The sequence below is a fragment of the Clinocottus analis genome, unplaced genomic scaffold (genome assembly GCF_023055335.1).
Source record: "Clinocottus analis isolate CAN_PGR_092001 unplaced genomic scaffold, fCliAna1.0.p SCAF_3, whole genome shotgun sequence".
NCBI classification, from domain to species: domain Eukaryota; kingdom Metazoa; phylum Chordata; class Actinopteri; order Perciformes; family Cottidae; genus Clinocottus; species Clinocottus analis.
Genome location: NW_027176042.1, coordinates 2505548 through 2527066, shown reverse-complemented (window position 1 = coordinate 2527066; position 21519 = coordinate 2505548). Strand labels below are relative to the sequence as shown.

Below are 21519 nucleotides of genomic sequence, written 5' to 3'. Positions count from 1 at the left end.
CGTCCCCACACGTGAAGCCGGGCTGAAGAGGGATTCTTCAGCGACATGCAGCAGCATCGGGCCGGAGGAACTCGCTCAGGGACGAGCTATCGGAGCGGAGAGACGAGACTCTGGAAGGTGCTGATATATATTCACACGTCTGACTCCGACAGCCAGGCGGCTACATGCTAACGCTGCTCATTAGCCAAAGACATGACGGTGAAGAGGAGCCGGAGTCTGGAGGGAGGAGGAGGAGGAGGGTGGATCAATGAAATGGAGAAAGATAAAGCGACACAGAGAGAGAGAGAGAGAGAGAGAGAGAGATGTATGTTGAGTGGAGCTTCACCGTAGCGACGGCCTCTGAGTCAATAAGTGTGACATATGTGTGTGTGCACACACACACACATATATGAACACACACATTATATGTATTCCTTCCCGTAGAAACTAACAATGCAGCGGTTCAGACGCACACGTTCACACGCGGCTGAACCTCTTATCAGCGAGCGTAATCACAGACTCGACATCTTTTCTGCATGTTAACGCAGCTAAGCCCTTTGTGCACGCTCTCACACACACACACACACACACACACACACACACACACACACACACACGTACACACACTCCTCCAGCGGCGGTAATTGCTGACGAGCAGAGCGTTCTGAGGAGCTTTTGAAACCTCGCGGTGTGACGTAAGGGGAGCTCGTGCACGGTGAACCCGTCTAACGCCTGGTGCGGCCCGGTGACCTCTGACCCTTAGAGAGGGCTGAGGGAAAGTTCTGATGAAGTCCTGTTGGGTTCAAGAAGAGAAACCTCAGCAGAGACATTCTGATCATACGCATCCTGATATTCTGCAGATATTCTTGGTTAAAGTTGAGGTGAGCAGGTCAGTGAACAGCTGTCGTTGTGTCTGACGTGTCACCTGTTCATCATTCTGCGCTCGACAGGATGGAGACAGTTAAACTCTGCAGGTGAGATCTTGGTGTGTGTTACACTTTGCTGGATGGAGAGAGAGGGAGGGAGGGAGGGAGAGAGAGAAGGAGAGAGAGAGGGAGAGAGAGAGAGAGAGGGAGAGAGAGAGAGAGAGAGATGTTTTCTCTCATTTGCACCGTCCTTTATTTTCTCCACAGCAGCAGACGTTCCTCTTCTTCCTCTCTCTGCATCCTGTTTCCATCTCTGCCTTTTCCCCCCCCCTCTCTCTCTCTCTCTCTCTCTCTCTCTCTCTCTCTCTCTCTCTCTCTCTCTCTCTCTCTCTCTCTCTCTCTCTCTCTCTCTCTCTCTCTCTCTCTCTCTCTCTCTCTGACGGTCTGCGCTGTGAAAGACGGCTGATGATGAAGCGTTAATTCATTTAACTTCGTGGTGACTAGAACACATTTAATGAGCAAACAGTGAGCGCAACCGACTTTGAGTCACACCTGAGTGACTCAGGTGTGACTCAGGTGTGACTCAGGTGTGACTCAGGTGTGATGTGCATTTTGAGTATTTTATGCTCCTTTTTTATCCAGAAAACAATCCAACTCTGAGCTGATTAAGTTCATGAAGGATGAGGAACAATGAACCAAAAGGTCGTGGATCATTTCTGGAGGTAAACATGTTTTATGGCTGTAATGTTGCGCAATAACGGCGTGTTTAAGGATCCCAGAGTCTTTTTATTCTACATTATTCTACATGTTATAGAAGCTTCTTTTGAAAGAGATGCAACATCACACAGTTCATTGTGTCTTCCCTGGAGGATGATCACAGAGGGAAAGGTGTATCAATGACATTTATTATTAGCACACATGATGAAGGTGTCGCTTGTGTCCGTAGAGAAACGACAGACTGTCGGTGATTTATCTCTCACTTCCTTCTCTTTGTTTGTTTTTCTGCTTTTCCTCTTCATTAAAAAGACAAATCAGGAGTGTGACTGTCTGCTGGAGACGTCCTCCAGTCTAATCCTCATGGTGACCCCCCTCCCCCCCCTCCAACAACACACAGATTTATTCAAATGTGTAATTTGCATAATTCAGTATTTACATAATTGATTTCCGAGGAAGCGCATCTCACCACGTGAGGTGGTGTTAGAGACCAAAAGGTCTCGTCTCCTCACATTTCTGTCACTTCTTCTCACACACACACACACACACACACACACACAGCTCCATCATGGTGCTTCTGCTGGTTCACAGCAACACGTGCAGGTGAGCGTAGATAATCGATGCTGTTGATACCGTTCAGTCGGGGGTCAGAAGCGCTTCCTTCATTTCAGCAGGCTGGTAAATGATTCGCCTCTTTTCACCTCTAACAACACGTTGTGTAGCGTTGTTGTCGTCATGCGTTGAACATGCAGCTCAGCCGGAGCTCCTCTTGCTCTGTGAGCGTTTCATGAATCATAACCTGATAAGTGTGACGTGGAGCTGTGATCTCTGCACGTTCAGGACCAGGATGCAACTGATGAACCTCATCAGAACTAGTTTGTAGTTGTTGGTTTATTGTTCATGGAGCGGACGCATGCATCGTTAAAATATGGACATAGTGGTGTTTACTTTCATGAGGAGCTGTGGCAGCTTCATGTGTGTGAATGTGAAGATGATGTCGTGATAATATTCACCTGGGTCTCTGTGTGTGTGTGTGTGTGTGTGTGTGTGTGTGTGTGTGTGTGTGTGTGTGTGCATCTGCACCACACCAAACCTTCACCTCACTTCAAAGGCCGATCATCGATAGAAATGGGACCTCCGCACTTCTGTGAGCGTTCCACACACACACACACACACACACACACACACACACACATATTGAGTTTAGGGCCTGCCACCAAAAGTGCATGGAGGTTAAACAGATGGCATTGGTTGTATCCGTTATGCAGATTACCCAACACACACACACACACACACACACACACACACACACACACACACACACACACACAGTCTCCTGTGCGTTCACCTCATTTAACTGAGCGGTGTCTTCATGAGGCGTGGCAGCATGACAGCCGCTGTGACCCTGCAGCCACACTGGGGGCGATGGGTCTGAGTGGGCGGGGTTACCTGAGTGGGCGGGGTTACCTGAGTGGGCGGGGCTCGACACGCCCAAATACAACGTCCTGTTTCCTGCGTTGGAACTGAACCAGTCAGGAGTGCGTGGTGGTCCAGCATGAGGCTCCTCTGCATCACACACCACATGAACCAAGATGCTTGAACCTGTTTGGATCTCCATCAGGTTCACGTGATGGCCGAGGCTCATCCAGTGAAGCATGCTGGGAAACGGGGGGCAGTGATGCAATATCCTCTTTCAGAGGAGTCGTATTGTGCTGAAACCCCGTGAAGAGACGTCTGAGACACATCTGCATCGTCTGGATGATGACGAGCAAACATCCTTCCTCAGGAAATCTGAATTGATCATAATTCTGCTGATGGAATACTGAGATTCAATCAGACTGCTGTGATGTGTGTGTGTGTGTGTGTGTGTGTGTGTGTGTGTGTGTGTGTGTGTGTGTGTGCGCAAACGTGTGGATCTGGAAATATTTATTCATGCCTGGAATTTCACTCCAGCCCATTTTCATTTTTCATTAAATGAGAAAATACCTTTTAATGTGTCAAGTATTTAATTCACACTGAGGAAAACATGGTGTGTGTGTGTGTATATATATCTATATATATATATATATATATATATATATATATATATATATATATATATATATGAGAAGCAACAGAATGCTGCTAGTTCTCCTTTCTAATTACTTCTGTTTGTCATTATTTGGTTTTATTGTGTTTTTAAGAGAGAGATATTGTCTCTTTGATGGGACGTTGTGCAGAAGCTCAGTTTTTTACGAGCTGAGCCGCCTTGAGACTTATGAGTTTTACATGGTTTAATATGTAATAGCTCAGTGAGTTTTCATCAGATGTTTCACCCGATGCATGAATTAAATGAGCAGCCGAAGCCGAACACTGAACTGTTGATCTGTGTTTGCGTCGCGTGAGGAGAGAAGAAGCACCTTCCTGCTTCTGTGATGAGTCATTACAGATAGTTTCATACGTTTCATACCTTCATAAACCAGTTGCTTGGTGTCAGTATGAATGTAGGGAAGCGTTGGATGCATTATGAATATTAGAGGCCAAAATGACATTCATATATCTCATCATCAGTGTGTTAAACTACCCAGCAGCCCGTACAGGTGTTAGCTTCTCTGTGACTGTTAACCTCCCTCTCTCACAGACCTCTCTGATGCATCTTCTCTCCTTATTATTCTCTCCTTTCTTTATCTTCACTTCCTTTTCCTGCCTTGCATCTTTCCTCGTTGTCTCGTGATCTTCCTCACTAACCTCCTCCTCTGCCTCCTAGCCAGCAGATCTGGATGCCTGGGTAAGCAAACACTGCCGGTCTCTCTCTCTCTCTCTCTCTCTTCTCTCTCTCTCTTCTCTCTCTCTCTCTCCTCTCTCTCTCTCTCTCTCTCTCTCTCTCTCTCCTCTCTCTCTCTCTCTCTCTCTCTCTCTCTCTCCTCTCTCCCTCTCTCTCTCTCTCTCTCTCTCTCTCTCTCTCTCTCTCTCTCTCTCTCTCTCTCCTCCATTCAAATGTCATGTTTTCATTGTGCATTAAAGCGAGGCCGTGAGCGCCCGCCATTCCACACAACAACACTTTGGAGGTATTCAGCTAGAAAATTACACATCATCTGTGCTGCTGGCGGAGGTGATTTTACACACACACGCACACACACACACCACACACACACACACACACACGCACACGCACACACACGCAGCCCTGAAGCAGCAAACCGCCGCTGGAGACGGGGAAGTGTAGCGCGCACCGTGCAGGGATTTACAGATGTGCTCTTTGGGGATGCATGTGTCTGTTAAGTTAAGGCTCAGATTAGTTTGGATTACAATGCATGTAATGTGTGTGTGTGTGTAACGGTGTGTGTGTAACGGTGTGATGTCTGCAAAGAGCTCAGACGAGTAGATCATCCGGAGAAGATGGTGTTGCTCCATCTGATCTGTATCACGCTCACTAATGCACAACTCGGGTGTCGCAATCTGTCAACATAACACCATGGCACAACACACTGTACTGTGTGTGTGTGTGTGTGTGTGTGTGTGTGTTGTGTGTGTGTGTGTGTGTGTGTGTTTGTGATACACACCATTTCCATCATACATCCATTTATGCCCCATTTTGCCTTTTCTCTGCCGGCGTCCCTGTGTTCATGCCCCACAGTGTTGCTGGTGAGAGGGTTCAGCCCTCCTGTGTCCTGCATGTACATGCTGCCTCTCCCGTTGTGCGTTCAGCGTTGTGCGTCGTGGCATTCACACCGTACAGCTGTTGATGTCCTCTGAACGGCCGCACGCTGTCCTCAGCACGACCAACCTCCTCTCAGACGCAGTATTGTCCGTCCAGCGAGCTGCAGTCAACTTTGTGGATGTAGACGCAGCGCGTGGTGTGTTTTAAACGCACCACACCTCACACACCGAGTGTGTGATCGTTGCTTTTATGTTGTGTTCGGATTGAGTAGTGTAGAAAGAGAGAAAGACATTGAGTTGATTGCATGGCGACGACTCGTTCCTCCAGATGTTCTTTAATACCTGTAAGACGCCGCTGCGCGCTAACCACCTCGCCGAGTGACAACAGGGATTTCTTTTGTAGAAAAGTGCTGACGTGCGTCTCCTCCGGCCGACGTTACCGATCACACCGGCCGCTGCTGTGCAACTCAGCAGAGGGGGAGAAAGAAGCAAGATGGCCGACTCGTTGGCCACTTCAATCATCCGCTTCGGCCTGATGACGGCAGGAGCTAACGAGCTAGCGCTCTGCATCCTTTGCTGGCAGCACTCGATCCAGCAGGACGCCTCTCTGATGCTCCTCTGACTAGACCTGTTGTTTTATTTCACATGCAAATAGCTCCTTGTACTCCTTCTCTAATTCTGTTCTCGCTGTTATTTGATCCACTTTAGTGGGAATGTGTGAGCACGTTGACACACTGAAGAGTCCACGTTGTGTAGCTCCATCTCGTCTTCTGGTGGATCTCTTCCTAAAACATGAATCTTTTTGTCTCAAAGCGTCCTGAAGCCGGCGGCTTGTCTCCTCGGTGCTTCTCCTCTTCCTGCTTGCATGCTGCTCCTCTTCCTCCAGCCGCTCTGCCTCCATGTTAAAGCCTTCCTCCTCATCCTCACGCCGCCGCCGCGTCACTCACATGCCGCCTCGTTAGCTTTGTAAGTTCTGGACGCCATCTTGTGTTTTACTTTGTGGTGTCGAGGAGAGAAACTTAAGCATCGTGTTAGACTCTAGATGTGTGATGTTAGAGAGGAGAGGACGTAAGAGGTCACACAGGTGTGTGTGTGTGTGTGTGTGTGTGTGTGTGTGTGTGTGTGTGTGTGTGTGTGTGTGTGTGTGTGTGTTCTCATCAGCTAAGAAGGGAATTTTATGTTTTAGTCAAATAAAACATGTTTTTAGTCTAGATTGATTTTCTTTTCTTACTTTTTGCCTTCACAGGTCATGTTAGTGTGGGAAACGATCACTTGACTACAGCTCTTCTTCTCCTCCTTCTTCTTCTCCTCCTTCTTCTTCTTCTTCTTCTCCTTCTCCTTCTTCTTCTCTCTCTTTCTCAGAAAAAACAGCTGATGAGGAAAGAGAAGGAGCTGGCCGCCATATCCAGCTTCTATAAGAGCAGCTGGAAATACTGGAGAAGAAGGTGAGAACCTTTTCCATCTTCTAAACACTTCCACCAGGAAACGGAAACATGTTTCCTGAAGTGTGTCCATGAGTTGCGTTGATTGAGTTGCATGAGTTGAGTGGCATTAATTACCTTCCAAGACGTTAATCAAATGATTCTTTTGCATTGAGAGTAGTACTTATGAACTTATGAAGGAGATGAACGTCCTGCAGACGTCATCAGGAACATCATGAAGTCCTAACGTGACATCTTTCTGCGTCTCCTTGGGGAGGAAACTCTTGAGGAGACACTAGACGCTCTTTCCTCTCGTGGAAATGTCAAGCCGACTCGCCGGAGTCACAAAATGAAGTGAAACGTTCAGAGAGTCATGACTCACTCTGGCGTCTAATCCAATGTCCTGTTCCTGCTGCCCTCCAGCTGCTCTTTCTCAACAACAAAACAGTTTGTTGGTGCTTTTAAGAAATTATGACCGTTGTTGCTGCGTCTGAGCACTGATGAGCTGTTGATGTGTTGCACCCTGTGGGAGCCACTCGGTGGCTTGATGAGCGTTGCTCCACTTTGTGAGGACGAGGTCGAGTTCAGGCCGTCTAATCTCAGCCTCGCCTTCATCACCTTCGTCGTCGTGTGCGGGGCTTCATGATGGAGTTCAGAGGTTCAAACTGTCAGGATTCATCTTAACATTACATATTCCTGGATTACATTGAGCAACAATCAAAGTTTAAAATAGAATAAACAGCATGTTCATAACCTAACGACAGACACACAGGAGTTGAGCCTTTAACCATTTAACAGAAATGATAAACAATAATCTGAGATTAAATTAGGTGAGGGACTCATAAGAATAATGAACACATGAATGCTGCTTCCTTCTGACACTTAATGATAAGCAATGTTTTCGTGAAATGTTGTTAATATTGAAAAAAAGGGTTTTACAAAGATATTTGATTACATACTTATTTATTCCAATGCCAATAATAATGATTATTATTATCGTTGTTGACATTGTCAGCAGTATTTCTCTTTGTACACATCCCAAACAACAATGTATTGTTCATAATTAACAGGCTTTCATCTTAAATTAGCGTCATAAAAAAAGAGACCGGGTGTCTTTCACGAACAACTTCTTTGTGGTGCACGAACCGACAGTTGTAGTTCATTTATTCTGCACCAAACAACAGTTGTGTTGCGCTGTTCGGACGGACGGAGCGTGCAGGTGAAGTGAAGAAGACTAACGGGTGAAGTAAGATGTACTTCTTTATTAAGGATGCATCATAACTGAGAGCAGCTTATGCAGGAAGGTGAAACGCTCAGGACGACGCGTCCTCTCCCTCCAGTGTTCAGGAGACTCTTTTGGACTCGTCTCCCCTCCCTCCCCCGTCTCCCCCTCCATCCGGCGGTGCCGTCGCCCGGCAGCCGAGGGACCTTCTTATCTGGTCTCCTCACTCGCCTCCTCTCGGCCTCTGAGGAAACCTTTCACGCGGCCCGTTGAAGGGAAGGGCCGCTGCACGCCGAGCGGCGAGCAGCGAGCGCTGCAATGCTTGACGGAGGAGACTGATTGGCAGAGGAGTGCAGGACGCTCTATCTTTCTCCGCCGCAGTCGCCTTTTTCTATCGCTTTTTTTCCAGCCCTCACTTGCTCGCAGCTGACCTGCATGTGGATGAGGAAGTGAGAGAGGGAGAGAGGGACTGAGAGCGGCAGATAAAGAGGCGGTATGGACGGTGCATTAAACGGTCTCTCCTGAGCCGGCGTCCGTCTCCCTTCCTTCATTTTCCAATCTAGCTCTCCATTCATCCAGCCCTCCTTTCCTTCCCCCCTATTTTTCTGTCCTTTCACACTCTCATACCTGTGGCAAATAGCAGCTGGGCTGAAATAAATGGCCACTTAAATGTTGAATTGTGTTTTGCATTCATGTATATGACCCGTGTCAGTCTCAGTTTGCAGCAGCGGTCGGTCTCGCTCTCCTCACGGCGAGCGCGTGAAGACGTCTGTGTTTGAATCTCAGCCGGCGCTCCAGCTCCTGAGCAGAACCTCACAGCTCTTTAGTGTTCCTGTGTTGTTGGGGAACATTAAACACACACACACGTGCACAATCACACACTCATCCAGCATGCAACAGCTCTGATGTGTTGATGATCTGAAGCCGAAAGGCGAGAGCAGCGAGATTAGAAGCAGAATCCGCTGGTAATTGGTGTGTGATCTTTCCCTGAATCAACATTTTACTTGAGCTTAGCTTCTGACAGCTAATAGCTGCGTGTGTGTGTGTGTGTGTGTGTGTGTGTGTGTGTGTGTGTGTGTCCAGTTTGCTTAAGGGATGAATGGCGATAACAGACTGTTGTGTTTGTGGAAAGGCTGTGGATGTTGTTAGAATCCACCGCCGACACATGCGTGTGTGTTTGTTGTGGCGTGTTTGTGTGCGTGCCGTCACGTCAGGAGTGATTGTGATCGAGCGGCCGATCCAACGCACTGCTTTGCATCCCTCCTCTTCCCAACACGCCAGTGCATCCTCAACTTCTTCTGGCTCCCAGTCCTTTCCGCGCCGTGCATGTGTGCACCACGCCTCCCTAATCTCGTGCCAGTGTGCAGGTGCAGCATCTCTGTGACTCTGTAAACAAGTCTCAGTTTAAAATTCACCTCTTTTAATCCCACTCCCCCCCAGCCGACTGCTGCCTCCAAAAGAAAGAGGAAATTAATCCTTCGACCAAGCGTGGAGCGTGAACCCCCCCCCCTCTCCTCCTCCCCCGCCCCCACCATCCTAACATCATCTCCATCCTCAGCTGCTGGATGCTGTTCAGACGAGTGTGTGTGAGGATCATCTCAACACAGGCATTCATATACAAACACAGATTTAGTCACACACACCTGCATGCATGCGAGCTTACACACACCCACAGCACGCATGCACCCACACTAATCCCCGCCACGAGTCCTCCCAACACCCCCAAAACCCCCAAAACCCTCGCTTTCCCCCCGTTGAGGGTTATCACCCCCCTCCTGTCTCCACGTTGGGCTTTTGTCCCCCGTGGGTGCAACATGACAGAAGAGCTCGGCATGTGAGCCGGTGATAGCGCTGCCACTCCTCTGGTGTCATGGGAGCTGGGTCTGTTCTGTCAACACACACACACACACATGTTGAAACACACAGAAACAACAGACATCCTCTCTGTCCCCTCCACTAAGCTGCAGTCCAAACACATTCACGTCTTCATTCATATTCCTCTGTTGATCTGAGGCGCAGCATCGCCGTAACTGATAATCTGGAATAAAATATTTGAGGAGCACGGACTTCAAGCAGCATTTTAGCACTTAAACGTTTGGTCATGCGTTGAATTCACTTCAATCCTATAGTTGTATAGTTTTTATGGATCAGAGCTGCAGGATGGATTGGTTTATCATGTGGACGACGGCGGTTCGATCCCCGGCTCTGCTCGCCGTGTTGTGTCCTTGAGCAAGACACTTAACCCTAAATTGCTCCTGTATCTGCGCCTGCAGTGTAACTACCTTCTCTCCTCTCTTTACTACCTTCTCTCCTCTCTTTACTACCTTCTCTCCTCTCTGTTCCCTACCTTCTCTCCTCTCTTTACTACCTCATCTCCTCTGCTAACCCTCTCTGGGGCTTGTCAGGGTGCAAACAGCTGGAACAGAGCAGATCCCTCCACGCTATCGTCTTCCTCAGTGGAGTCACCACATGACCTCCTCTGACCTCCTCTGACCTCTCTGAGCCTCGGCCTCGTCTCTGAGAAGTTTCCTTTAAACCTTCTTCTTGCTCCGCTCTCGGTGTCCTGCATAATCCGAGGCCCTGGTGGGTTTAAGCCCCTGTGGAGCTTTTTTTTTGTGTTATCTTGGCTCCAACACTGGATGTCCCACAAGGCAAACAGACTTTCAAGTTCCAGCTCAGCGTTCCTGTGTGGAGTCCCCACTGAGCCCTTGACCCGAGGCTAAAGGCTAAGACGCTAAAATGTAGTTAGCTTCTCCTCACACATCCCCGGGGAGCCCTGCACCAGCTTTAGGAGGGAAGCTCACTCTCTCTTTAATGTTTATAATTCCAGGACTTGATTTCAAGTATCAGGTATTTTTCTTGGTCTCATTTACAGACATGAAAATCCCTCACCTTTCGGCGAAATTCGCCGTTTTGAAACCAAAATAGGTGACCAATGTGAATCGTGTAGATTCGATGAGTTTTTTTTGTTGGGTTGGGGGGTGTTCAGTGAACTGCGAACAGATGCGAGTGCATGGTAATATAATATTTCATGGCATATCTAAGTTAAGTTACCCAGGAGCTCTGTTGACCCGTGTCTACTACCGCGCACTTGTGCACTTCAAGCACTGACATTCAGTGCTCAGTGCGCCAAACTGACAAAACCAGCAGAATTCAGTGCACTGAAAGTACCCGGATGGCGCACTGCAAACGGTCAAAAAATGTAGTGTAAAGCGATGGACACTACTCGCACTGAACGGGCGCCATCTTGGCTACGTAGCGGAAGAGGAGGAGCCATTTCGCCAGCTTTTTATTAATTTATTTATATCCTCCTGCCGCGATTGTGGAGGTGTCGCAGTTTCCACATGGGTTGGAGAAAGGGGAACACAAGGGACAAAACTAGGGTAAGAAGTGCGTAAATTTTGTCAGTTTTAGTTTCGCGGGTATCGCGAGCAGATTTGCGGACGTCACTTCCGGCTTAATTTTCGCGGGTGCCGCGAACAGATTTGCGTCCGTCACTTCCGCCAATTGGTTGACGTAAGTGTTCCATTTTATACAGCGCTTATCAGCGACACAGTGCACTACATATGTTAGTGCTCTGTGTTATAGTGCACTGTATCGCAGTATACTTCGTAAAGTGTTCGGTAGTAGACACGGCCGTAACAGTTTGATGAGTTGAGTCATTGAACACAGCAGGAGAGAACGCGACGTTAGCCAGCTAGCTAACGCTCCGGTGGAAAGTTATTAGCTAACGCTTCCGTTATTGAGGAGGTAGATTCTGAGGTGAGGGGACTGAGGTGACCAGACGTCCGGATTTAGGCCGGACAGTCCGGGTGTTCAATGCCCTGCCCGGCGTCCGGCGCAGCATCAAGTCGGACGCGTATTTGTCCTCCTTTTTGGAGCCGCGCGACCGCGCCAGCGTTTCTGAGATTGGACTCTGAGACGCAGAGAAAAGTTGATGTTATCATCTTCATAAAGAGAACATCTTTGATGTGATGCGTCGAGTCTTAGCCAATCAGCGTTAAGATGTCTCCAGCGGCCGTTTCTCAAAATGAGATCTTTGTACTTGTCAAGAAAAGAGCCGCATGACATATAGATCTATATATATATATATATATATATATATATATATATATATATATATATAGATATATATATATATATATATATATATATAGATATATATAGATCTATATATATAGATATAGATAGATAGATATATATATATATATATATATATAGATATATATAGATCTATATATATATATATATATATATATATATATATATATATATATATATAGATATATAGAGAGATATATAGATATATAGATATAGATATATAGAGAGATATATATAGATATATATAGATATAGATCTATATATATAGATCTATATATATATATAGATATATATAGATATAGATCTATATATATAGATCTATATATATATATAGATATATATAGATATAGATCTATATATATAGATCTATATATAGATCTATATATATATATAGATCTATATATAGATATATATATATATATAGATATATATAGATATATATATAGATCTATATATATATATAGATCTATATATAGATCTATATATATATATATATAGATCTATATATATATATAGATCTATATATAGATCTATATATATATATATATATCTATATATATATATCTATATATATCTATATATATATATATATATAGATCTATATATAGATATAGATATATAGATAGATATATAACTATATATATATATATAACTATATATATATATAGATATATATATATATAGTTATATATGTATAGTTATATAGATATCTATATCTATATATCTATCTATATATATATCTATATATATATAGATATATATATATATATCTATATATATATATATCTATATATATATAGATATATATAGATATAGATATATCTATATATATATATATATAGATATATATAGATATAGATATATCTATATATATATATATATATATATATATATATATATATATATATATTTTTTTTTTTTTGGAGTAAGGTGAATTCCACTCCCTCCCCCGTAATGTCCTTCTCACCTTTTTCATCCCTTACCCGTTTTCATGCCTGCATTTAGTTATGCCGAGTAGATTAATGCTGAGTAGATTAATAAAGCAGGCGGGCGGAGGGTCGGAGGTCTGGAACTGTCTTTTATTCCAAAGGTGCTCGCTGATTGGATGAAGTGCGCTTCATCTCTTCAGAGCTGCCGTCGAGGCGTTTAAACCCACAGCACATCTTCTGGAATCGTGAGACTGAGCAGCGAGAGCAGCAGCATCCTGAGTCCTGTCCCCGAAAACAGCTGCAGGGAGGACGTTTCTTAAGAAACGTACACTGGAGTTGGACACATTTATGTGTTTGTGTATCTTAGTTTCAGATGGCGGAGTTGCTGCCACAATATATTTTTATTGATTTAAATAATACGTCGGTTTCCGAGCCAAACGCAGGTTTTCATGCTGAAGAGAGGCGACGTCATCTTCCTTCTCCAAAGCATCAAACATGGCAAAGTATGGATGAGCAGTCCATGATTTATAATAAGTAATGTAGTGTATTTCCTCAGTCTCCCTGTGATTGGCTGCAGGTGAACGACCTCTCCTCCTCATCACTTCTTCACCGTCTCCTGTTTAAAGAACAGGATTGAGCTGCAGATTATTTCAGTGTAGTAGCAGATAGGATTAAGGGGAAGGATGGATCTGACATTACGTGAGTCTGTTCCAACAGCAGACGTTCAGATCAGGAGCAGCGTGAAATAATGAGATATGAAAATGACTCGGGGGGGGGGGGGAGGAGTGGAGGGCCGGGCGCTGTGGAGGAGGTTTGTGTTTGATCCCATCTCTTTTCCTGCTCCGTCACTTCAATTATCTTCCTCTCCCGTCACCCCATCTACTGGGAATATGGGGAATAATTAAGTAAAAGCGTGAGCGCTTTGGTTATTGGTTTAAGACGGTGATTACTGCGCGGTGAAGAGATTCGCTCGTGTTTGTTTCACGACAAACTGCCTTCAGTGTGTTCTGACACAGTGACTTTAGGAGAGGAGGATTTTAAACACTCGCTCAGCGCTGCAGACCGCCGCTCACGCCGTGCATCTGAAACCACTTGAACGTGCAGGAGCGTGAACACCAGGTGTTTTTCCCTCAAATTAAGTCCAATACTTGTGTTTATTGTATGTATTTGTTCAGCAAAGTCTTGGGAAAAAAATGTATATCTGCCAAAAAATCACTTTTAAAAGATGTTTTGATCATAACTATGAACATCCAGCATGATATGAGCCAGATTCCCCAAAAAAAGCCTCCTGGAGCGTCAATAAGACACCTTTTTGGAAAGATTAGGACCTAAAGAATCAGAATCTGCAACAACAATCACAATAAAACAAAGTCTTGTCCTGTTAGGAAGGAGTTTCAGTCAAAAACTGTGTCGATTGGTTAAAAAATTTGAAATATTACATATTTTATGCCAAAAGATTGTTTGAATGGGGCATGCTGGGACTTAAAATGGGAGCGGGAGGATTTTCACACAGTTTCCAAAAGGTTGAATGCATGAAAACAACATTGTAGAGCAGCGTTCAGATGTGTGAGTATCACTGTTTTAACCAATGTGACATTCGATGAGGTGCGTCATGCACTTTGTTGTCATCGTTGGCGGATTACAGCTTGAACTGGAGCTCAGAAAGTGTTAATGTGAACGAGATCATGCAAGTTGTGAAGCTCTGACTCGTGGGACTTGATTTGAAGACTTCAGACAATTCAGTTTTGTGTTTTGCGATAATGAGATGTGTGAATGTCATAACGTAGACGCCTGCGCTGGGTGTAAAGTGAAGGCGTCGCACCACTGAGTGACGGCTCTCTCTCTCTCTGCCTGCAGAACCTGGACAGCTACCAGCGGACGTCCGAGCGGTACGACCAGGCGGCGGCTGCAGCCGAGGCCTCCATCCGGTAAACACGAGCTCTGAGCTGCTCTGCGGAGCGACACGCTCACAACATCCATTACACCGCCTCTGCTCTCTGCCGCGGTGCTGCTGGATGTGTGCCAGCCTCTCGCTAGCTGACGTAGCATGTTAGCTGAGGGCGGCGACTCTAAATGTAAGGCAGACGTCGTGTGACGCCCTCAGCGGAGGAGAGAGAGAGAGGCCAGAGGGTGAAGGCGCCCTCAGTTCTGCCTCACAGGTCAAACAGGCTGAGTGATGATCATCTAATAGCTCTTTATGCAATAAGACTGTCACTCAATGGAGATTTTATTGTGTCTCTTTGGATGAATGACGAGTTAAATACTTCTGACAGCGGTCACTGCTTGAAATAAAAAATAATATAGACATTTAGGATTGAATCAAATATGTCAAACATGTGCTGAACATATTTTCCATCATGTCATTTTGTCATAAGATGACTGTAACAAAACACTACTTACATATGCTGTACTTTCATCTTTATCACCAACTCTCAAAGTACAGTTTGCCCTCATGTTGTTTGTATTGAATCATTTCTAAAAATAACTTCATGGTTAATCATAAACATCTGCTGCTTATTTAGTCTTTATTTATTGTTTCTGTTCAGTTTTGCTTTCTTTTAAAATGTTTCTTTTTCCTTTTCCAAGTCTAATGACATTCACCAGGAACACACAAAACACAACAAAGAAATGTACAACAATCTCCCTGCAGAACAGTAATAATGTCATTTTGCGGTTAATTGGAAAGTTTTGCGTTGATATTTAAATTGATCAAACGCTGCAAACAAACAACTTGAAAACCTCTCGACTGGAAACCAAAACGCACAAAAACTACACGTCACAAATCTTCCCTCGACGTCAACGCACAAACGGGAACGTTCCCGTTTGTGCGTTGACGTCGAGGGAAGATTTATGTTGTGTAGTTTTGTGGCGCTCCATAGCTCTTCTTCTTCTTCTTCTTCTTCTTCTTCTTCTTCTTCTTCTTCTTCTTCTTCTTCTTCTTCTTCTTCCACCAGCTAGTCTGGATTGTGGGTCAGGATGTCCAGTACTTGTATTATTAGAACAATATTATAATAATAATAATAATGAATGAGACACAACAGAAACCTAACCTTCTGTCTCTTCACTCTTTCACCTGCATCCAGAGCTTTATAGCGCTGTGCTAGCAGTACATGTATGAATAGTGTTGTCGCGTCTGCTTCTCTCCTGCAAGCAGCGAGAGGAAAAACTGTCTGCTTGCTCTATTCGCCCGCGTTGCAGTGCATGATGGGTAGTAACCTCTGCCATCTTCTCGCACCTGGTCCGTTAAATTTAACAGCCGACAATTCGCGTCCCAACATTTTGTCCAAGTGATTACATTAGCGAGGATCTGCTATTGTGCGTCGCTGCATGGAAGAGGTCCGGGGATCAAACCGCCGCCGGTTTGCCAAAAGAAGCTCATCTCGTCCTGCCGCATTGTGTCGCTCATTATTTCCGCGCACACACAACATTTCCCTCCCGTGTTCCTTGTGTATCTCTGCCGCACACGCAGACACGCGTCGTGTCCTCGTGCTCGCCGTGTTGGCGGCGTCCGGGCAGCGGTTCATTGTGCCGCGGTCACGCTGTCATTCCTCACCACGCTGACCACTCGCTCATTATTTTCTTTACCCGGTGAGGCGGGAGGACACACTGCCGCTTGTGTAGAGAGAAGATGTGTCTTTCTTCTGTCTCTGTGTTGCTCTCTCTTATTGTCTGGCTTTCTTAATTATTTGACATTTCTTCTATCTCCTCTCCCCGTGGTTGTAGTTTTTTCTCCTTTTTATTTATTGTCCTCAGCATCTTTTTCTTGTGACTTCCCTCCTGTTGTGTCTTCATATTGTCTGCTGGTGTGAGGATGAAGAGGAGTGATTTTAAAGTATTCTTCCTCTGGGCAGCTTGGTTAGAACGCCTCAACGACAACAACACAATGACAGGTAGTGAAATAAAGAGTCAGGACTCCATAATCCTGTAACTATGAAGAGATCATTGAAGAATGAATTGCTTAAAAAATACATAACATTTGCATATTTGAAGGGAAGCAATGGAGGGATGAGACTGCAGCACATTACTCAGTGGAGGTCTCAGCTCTGAAGGAAGGTGTTGTTGACTAATGGCTTCGTCTGAATGAAGAGGTTCAGGTCAGTGGATTCACTGAGGAGCAGCAGAGGAAGACATTTATTTATGTATTTCATCTTTATGTGATAGGGACAAATGCATAATGCATGGAGTTGCACGACAATTACTCAATGCAATGTTTCACAGCATTTAAAGCTCCTAACTCCCAATTTTGCTGGAAGGGTCTTTCAGGTGCAGAGCTTTCAGTTAGCTATCACCTTTACACCTTGCTTTAGTCGTTTCCTGTTGTTCATGAGCAGTTGTCGTCGTCCCACTCTGGCTGCTAATTCCTCGCTGTGACTCTTTTGAGTGTAAAAGTTTCCTCTCACACCTGAGGACGCCTCCTGGGTTCCTGTCCTCCTCTTCCTCCTCTTCCTCCTCTGGACGGCTCGCTCTCTGAACTAAAGCATCATCCTCCAGTGGGGACACGCTGAGTGGTCAAATGTTATCTCGGGCTATTTTCTCCCCGCCTCGCCCTACATGGGACATCTGAGGGAAGTTCATCCATTAGCCCGGCCTCGGGGTGTCAGACTCCACAGAAGTACCTCACCTGAGAGACCCACAACATTGCAGCTTAGCGTACCTCATAATCTAAAAGAAATACATTAATCCTCTTAAAAAGAAAAGTTGTTACCCTCGAAGCGTTGCAGAGACAGAAGCTGAGTGAAGCTCAGGTGCACGTCTGAGGGAGGATTCAGCAGGAAGTAGCTGCTGACAGGTTGTGGTTAAAAGCCTTCTTTCATGTGGGTTGGTATCTACTTTACTTTGTGTGTGTGCCTTTTCTCGTTTCTGTATGTGTGTGTGTGTGTGTGTGTGTGTGTGTGTGTGTGTGGGGAGCGTGTCCAATTAGTGAAGCAGACAGGTAGCCCACTGCACGGATCTCTGTGGCCCAACAGGTAGTCGACTCCTCGTCATCACAAGAGACAAGACCTGTCTGCACCGCGTGGTCCAGCAACGAGTTTCCATTAAGAGAGAAGCCTGCAGCCACTTACACACTCTGTGTGTGTGTGTGTGTGTACACAAACAACCCTGAAAAAGAAGTAGACGGGTCAGACCTGGACCGTGCCGTTGCAGGAGGTCTATGAATGTAAATTCAGATTTCCAATGGAGCTCCTTTATCAATGAGGCTACCACACATTCATCAATTCAGTGCAATAACAGATGTGTGATAACAGGACAAGCAGCATTTAAAACACAGGAGAACACCAGCGTGACGTGCAGCCGGTTGTATGAACCACAGTCATTATGATAGATTATTAATCTTTGTTGCACAGATTTGAACGCTGTAGTGTTTTTCTCTAAAAGATCTTTATTTATTTTTTTAAAGGAGAAAAAAAGGAGCTTACAAATTAAAAGACGGCGAGCTGGAATAGCAGCAGTGGAGATAAAAGGGCGAGCGATGGCGGCGATAGCAGGAGGCGCCTCAGAGAGCTCGTCTCACCCCACATCACCCCGACGGGAGCGACTCGTCCAACCGCGAGGGCCGCTGATTGAAAAGCTCTCAGCGCCGATGTCACACGTGCACACGCCTCTTATCTTGTTCCCGCGTGTCACCTGTTTTAATGAAACGCTGCTTATCCCCTCGCATCGCGCTCCCTGCACTGCCTCAGACTGAGTTTGCTGGGATCGATCAGCCGGGCTCACAGAGCGGGTCCTTCTCAAAGCTGCCCGGTTCCTACGATCCCAGATTTCTTCTCCTGCGCTCGGGGGTGCCTCCGATCCCAAGTTCCTTCAAACCTTCCATTCTAAGATGTTACGTTCTCTGGTTTCTACGTTCCCATGTTCGTACGATCCCAGTTTCCTATCCTACGATCCCATGTTCCTACAAACCTACGATCCTCCAATCCCACAGTCCTACAAACCTACAATCCCACGTTCCTATCCCAAGATCCCACGTTCCTACAATGTTACGTTCTCTGGTTTCTATGTTCCCATGTTCGTACGATCCCAGTTTCTTATCCTACGATCCCACGTTCCTACAAACCTACGATCCTCCAATCCCACAGTCCTACAAACCTACAATCCCACGTTCCTATCCCAAGATCCCACGTTCCTACAATGTTACGTTCCCTGGTTTCTACGTTCCCATGTTCGTACGCTCCCAGTTTCTTATCCTACAATCCCACGTTCCTACAAACCTACGTTCCTACAATCCCACGTTCCTACAATCCCACGTTCCTACAAACCGACGTTCCTACAAACCTACGTTTCCACAATGTTACGTTCCCTGGTTTCTACGTTCCCATGTTCGTACGATCCCAGTTTCTTATCCTACAACCTCACGTTCCTACAATCCCACGTTCCTACAATCCCACGTTCCTACAAACCTACGTTCCTACAATCCTACGTTCCTACAAACCTACAATCCCACGTTCCTACAAACCTACGATCCTACGTTCCTATCCTATGATCCCACGTTCCTACAATGTTACGTTCCCTGCTTTCTACGTTCCCATGTTCGTATGATCCCAGTTTTCTATCCAACAATCCCACGCCCCTACGATCCCACGTTCCTACAAACCTATGTTCCTATGATCCCACGTTCCTACAATGTTTCCTGGTTTCTATGTTCCCATGTTCGTACGATCCCAGTTTCATATCCTACAAACCTATGATCCCACGTTCCTACAAACCTACGTTCCTACAAACCTACAATCCCACGTTCCTACAATCCCACGTTCCTACAAACCTACGTTCCTACAATCCCACGTTCCTACAATCCCACGTTCCTACAAACCTACGTTCCTACAATCCCACGTTCCTACAAACCTACGTTCCTACAATCCCACGTTCCTACAATCCCACGTTCCTACAATCCCACGTTCCTACAAACCTACGTTCCTATGATCCCACGTTCCTACAAACCTATGATTGCACGTTGCTACAATGCTACGTTCCTACCACCCCACAATCCTCCGTTCCCATGTTCTCATGTTCCCGTGTTCCTACGTCCGGTCCAGGTCTAAGTTGTCTCTGACTGCTTCTCCTTTGAGACGTCGTCCTGGTGTTGGTGGACTTTAACGCTGTGAGGTTTTGGGCTGTCTCTCAGATTAGGAGCTTATGGTTGTCGTGTGTTGGACCACTTGCGTTTGGATAAGTGATTCATGATGACTCCCAGAATGCTTTGCTGTGATTGTGAAAGTCAGGGTTATTTCCGTTGAGGTGCAGAGTGGTGGATGTTATCCTCGTGGTGTCGTACAGCGTTACAAAGCCTCTCACTACACAACAGCCGGCTCTGCTATTCCCTTTGATCGCAGCAGCAGTGACTTGTGATCCAGCCCCTCCACTCAGCGTAATGTTAAAACACAAAAGTGCAGCGCTGTGGCTGCTTTAAAGGGAACCCAAATCCTTGTCATCATACATTAATAACTGTTCTCACACACACCAACTTAGACACAGAGAGAATAATAAAATGCTGCGCCCGTACGATTTTTCCTTTTTCTTCTTATTGCTTTATTCCCTAATGTCACGCTTTGCAGCAACTCAGAACTTGAGCTGTCTTCATGACACCCGCACGCTGCCGAGGTGAGGCACAAAATAATGAAATACTTTAACAAGCTGAACCTAATCTGGCCCGACCTCCTGCACGACTTCTGCAAACCGCTGCGGCCGATGGCCGCTTCTCTCCGCAGGAGGCGGCTATCGGGCTAGCTGGGCGGCTAATGCTTTCCTAAGAAGAGCTCACCTTTAATTTCTGTCACACGAAGCAGTTGGCGGAGATTAGCGTAGGCAATTTTCTGCTTCAGATTCCATTATTAAAACACTCTTGGTATCAGAAAGTTTCTCTTGCTGAATAGTTTTTCTTCTATTGGAGCTGCAGTTAATACCTCGGGGCTATTGTTGCTGCTATCTGCGACTCTCGGGCAGTAATTCAGAGATGTGATTGAATCCTGCTGGCGACGGGTTTCAAACTGACCGACACAACAAAACAAATTCTGTTTTTTAATGGCCGACCTCTGAAAATCCTCTTTTCAAACTCATATATATTAAAGAGCTGTTATGTATTTTAATAACAGCTCAAGCCAACACACACACACACACACACACACACTCGCTGTAATGTGATTGTCGCTCTTATGAACAGTGGATTCCACAGACCGTGATAACACCTCGTCAGTGATCTGTTGGCCAAACATTACGCAATGTGCACCAACGCTCGCTGTGTCCTGAGCGCAGAGAGGAGGGGTCAGTGTGTGTGTGTGTGTGTGTGTGTGTCAGCTGCGTTATTTATCATTTAATAAGTCTCCGTCACGTCTCTCAGGTTGCATTCACTTCTCTCTTCATGAATATTCTCTCCGCCAGTGATTTATTTAATCCTGTCGCTCTCCCCTCCACTGCACATGCAGACACACACACACACACACACTCTCACTCGGCCGACACAATATGCATACCAATGCAGAGGAACAGTTAATCTCACACACGCGCACCGCAAACACACACACACACACACACACACATCCATTGTGTGCATTTGTCAGCGAAGGCTGAGCTCATTCGTATGTGCATGATTCTGTAATTGCTTTGAGGTGTGTGTGTGTGTGTGTGTGTGTGTGTGTGTGTGTGTGTGTGTGTGT

General features: G+C 45.7%; 1 protein-coding gene across 1 annotated transcript in view; it reads left to right on the top strand.

The window, feature by feature from the left end:
* LOC137796925 (MICOS complex subunit mic25a-like) overlaps positions 1-21519 on the top strand; it is a 42007-nt gene that overhangs the window by 5903 nt on the left and 14585 nt on the right. Inside the window, 4 exon segments of the mRNA XM_068595185.1 lie at positions 4306-4326; positions 6561-6612; positions 6615-6643; positions 14729-14799. Of these exon segments, the coding sequence (XP_068451286.1) occupies positions 4306-4326; positions 6561-6612; positions 6615-6643; positions 14729-14799 (173 nt within the window).